The sequence below is a fragment of the Haliaeetus leucocephalus genome, unplaced genomic scaffold (assembly GCF_000737465.1).
Source record: "Haliaeetus leucocephalus isolate CR32 unplaced genomic scaffold, Haliaeetus_leucocephalus-4.0 Scaffold605, whole genome shotgun sequence".
Classification (NCBI taxonomy): Eukaryota; Metazoa; Chordata; class Aves; order Accipitriformes; family Accipitridae; genus Haliaeetus; species Haliaeetus leucocephalus.
In genome coordinates, this window is record NW_010973041.1 from 3,142,289 (window position 1) to 3,145,087 (window position 2,799).

Here is a 2,799-nt window from a genome sequence, read left to right on the forward strand (position 1 = left end):
AGACCCTTTGACAAGCTCAGTGACAGTGAAGTAAAATCTGCTTTTTTGTCGCTCTTGCCATTCACAGTAGGTTTTATTGTTTCGTTTCAAATGAAAACACGTGCCTGCTTTGAAATGGTACTGTAAATTTGGCAGAAATGTCCTTTTGCTGCAGACCTAACTTCTCCCCTCTCCAATCCTCATCCCCACAGGCCCGTGACGGAGGGTTAGACCAGATCAGTGGAGTCATGTGTCACACAGCTGTATCATGCTGGCAGCCATTCCTGGGTCTGGCTGTGCTGCTAGTCTTCATGGGCCCCACCATAGGCTGCCCAGCCCGCTGTGAATGCTCGGCACAGAACAAGTCCGTCAGCTGTCACCGAAGGCGTCTGATGTCCATCCCAGAGGGCATTCCCATTGAGACCAAAATCTTGGACCTCAGCAAAAACCGACTGAAAAGCGTCAACCCTGAGGAATTCACGTCATACCCTTTGCTGGAGGAGATCGACCTCAGTGACAATATAGTTGCCAATGTGGAGCCTGGAGCCTTCAACAATCTCTTCAACTTGCGCTCCCTGAGACTGAAAGGAAACCGTCTGAAGCTGGTCCCCCTTGGGGTGTTCACTGGGTTGTCAAACTTAACAAAGCTCGATATAAGTGAAAACAAGATTGTCATTTTGCTGGACTATATGTTCCAAGATCTGCATAACCTAAAATCCCTGGAGGTTGGGGACAATGATTTGGTTTATATATCACACAGGGCCTTTAGCGGACTGCTTAGCCTGGAGCAGCTCACCCTGGAGAGATGCAACCTCACAGCTGTACCAACAGAAGCTCTTTCTCACCTCCACAACCTCATCAGTCTGCATCTGAAACAGCTCAATATTAATGCTTTGCCTGCCTATGCCTTTAAAAGACTGTTTCGCCTGAAAGACCTAGAGATAGAGGCCTGGCCCCTCCTGGACATGCTACCTGCCAACAGCCTATATGGTCTCAACCTGACTTCTCTGTCCATCACCAACACCAACCTGTCTGCAGTACCTTACTCTGCTTTTAAACATCTGGTTTACCTGACACATCTAAACCTCTCTTACAACCCTATCAGCACCATTGAAGCAGGCATGCTTTCAGATTTAGTGCGCCTGCAGGAACTCCACATGGTGGGGGCCCAGCTACATACCATTGAATCACATGCTTTCCAAGGGCTCCGATTCTTACGTGTGCTTAATGTGTCTCAAAACCTGCTAGAAACCCTAGAAGAGAATGTATTCCATTCCCCCAAAAGCCTTGAGGTCCTCTGCATTAACAACAATCCTCTGGCCTGTGACTGCCGTCTCCTTTGGATTTTACAGAGGCAACCTACTTTGCAGTTTGGAGGCCAGCCACCAATGTGTGCTGGCCCAGACAGTGTCAAAGAGAGGTCATTCAAAGACTTTCATAGTACAGCTCTTTCCTTTTACTTCACCTGTAAGAAGCCCAAGATACAAGACAAGAAGTTGCAATACCTGGTAGTGGAGGAAGGGCAGACAGTGCAGTTGATGTGCAATGCTGATGGGGATCCGCAGCCTACCATATCCTGGGTTACCCCACGTCGGAGGCTGATCACAACTAAATCAAATGGAAGAGCCACTGTGTTGGGCGATGGCACCCTGGAGATCCGATTTGCTCAAGACCAGGACACTGGGATCTATGTTTGTATTGCAAGTAACGCAGCTGGGAACGACACTTATTCGGCCTCTCTTACGGTAAAGGGTTTTACTTCAGACCGTTTCCTTTATGCCAACAGGACCCCTATGTATATGACAGACTCCAACGACACAAGTTCCAATGGAACTAATGTGAACACCTTCTCTCTGGACCTTAAGACAATATTGGTGTCCACAGCTATGGGCTGTTTCACATTCCTTGGAGTGGTTTTATTTTGTTTCCTCCTTCTTTTTGTGTGGAGCCGAGGGAAAGGCAAACACAAAACCAGCATTGACCTTGAATATGTCCCTCGCAAAAACAATGGTGCTGTGGTTGAAGGGGAGGTTGCTGGACCACGAAGGTTCAATATGAAAATGATTTGATGATATTCTGCTAGCAGTGCTTTTTCTGTGGCATTAAAACCAATTAAACCAGCCTGGCATGTGGAATTGCTAGGCAGAAGCAGCTTAATGCAGCTGTCACTGTATCAAAAGGTTACATGAAAATGGAAAGACTATTTGTGGTTATACAGCAGAGCCTCCAGACCTTGAGGCAGATATGTCAGGGCCTTTCATAGAACTGGTAAATTGTAATAACTGTTTGCATTGCAAATATTGGCATTCTGGGGATATCAGCAATGAACCGCTGGCTCATGCTCATGGACAATTGTTCAACATTTTCTACCACTACAAAAAGAAAAAGAAAAAGAAAAAAAAGCCTACAGTGTAGGATTTACATACTTAAAAGAAAAAGGCACATTTGTCTAAAACATACTCTACAGTGAAATTTGTATCTATAGATCTCATTTGGTAAAACCTTGCATCATCCCTTCTAGTTGGTTCCACACCACAAAAAATTGGTAGGTTTTTTTTTTTTAATCTGCATCTATACTGTGTACATTTTAAAGCAATACAAATGAGAGGTTGTGCTTTTAGATATCCACCAATACTGACCCAAGTGTGATGTCACCCTCCTTTTAACTACCATCTAACCCAAATTAGACTCTTGTAGTTACCAATTAGAAATAACATATTTTTCTCCTCATGTAGAAGGCCAGAGATTAATAGTTGAGAGCAAAAATGCTCAGCTCTGTTGATCTTCTCTTCATATAAATATAAGGCTTGTGCCTAGTTT

At 44.7% G+C, this 2,799-nt stretch overlaps 1 protein-coding gene across 1 annotated transcript; it reads left to right on the forward strand.

Moving 5' to 3' along the window:
* Nucleotides 1-227: 227 nt before the first annotated feature.
* On the forward strand, nucleotides 228-2,506 carry LINGO2 (leucine rich repeat and Ig domain containing 2). The gene has a single exon (XM_010578121.1). It carries the CDS (start codon nucleotides 228-230, stop codon nucleotides 2,046-2,048), a length of 1,821 nt encoding a protein of 606 aa, XP_010576423.1. The 3' UTR covers nucleotides 2,049-2,506.
* Nucleotides 2,507-2,799: the final 293 nt, after the last annotated feature.

Coding starts and splice junctions, on each gene's coding strand:
- LINGO2 (XM_010578121.1), top strand. CDS start 228: ATGTGTCACACAGCTGTATCATGCTGGCAGCCATTCCTGGGTCTGGCT.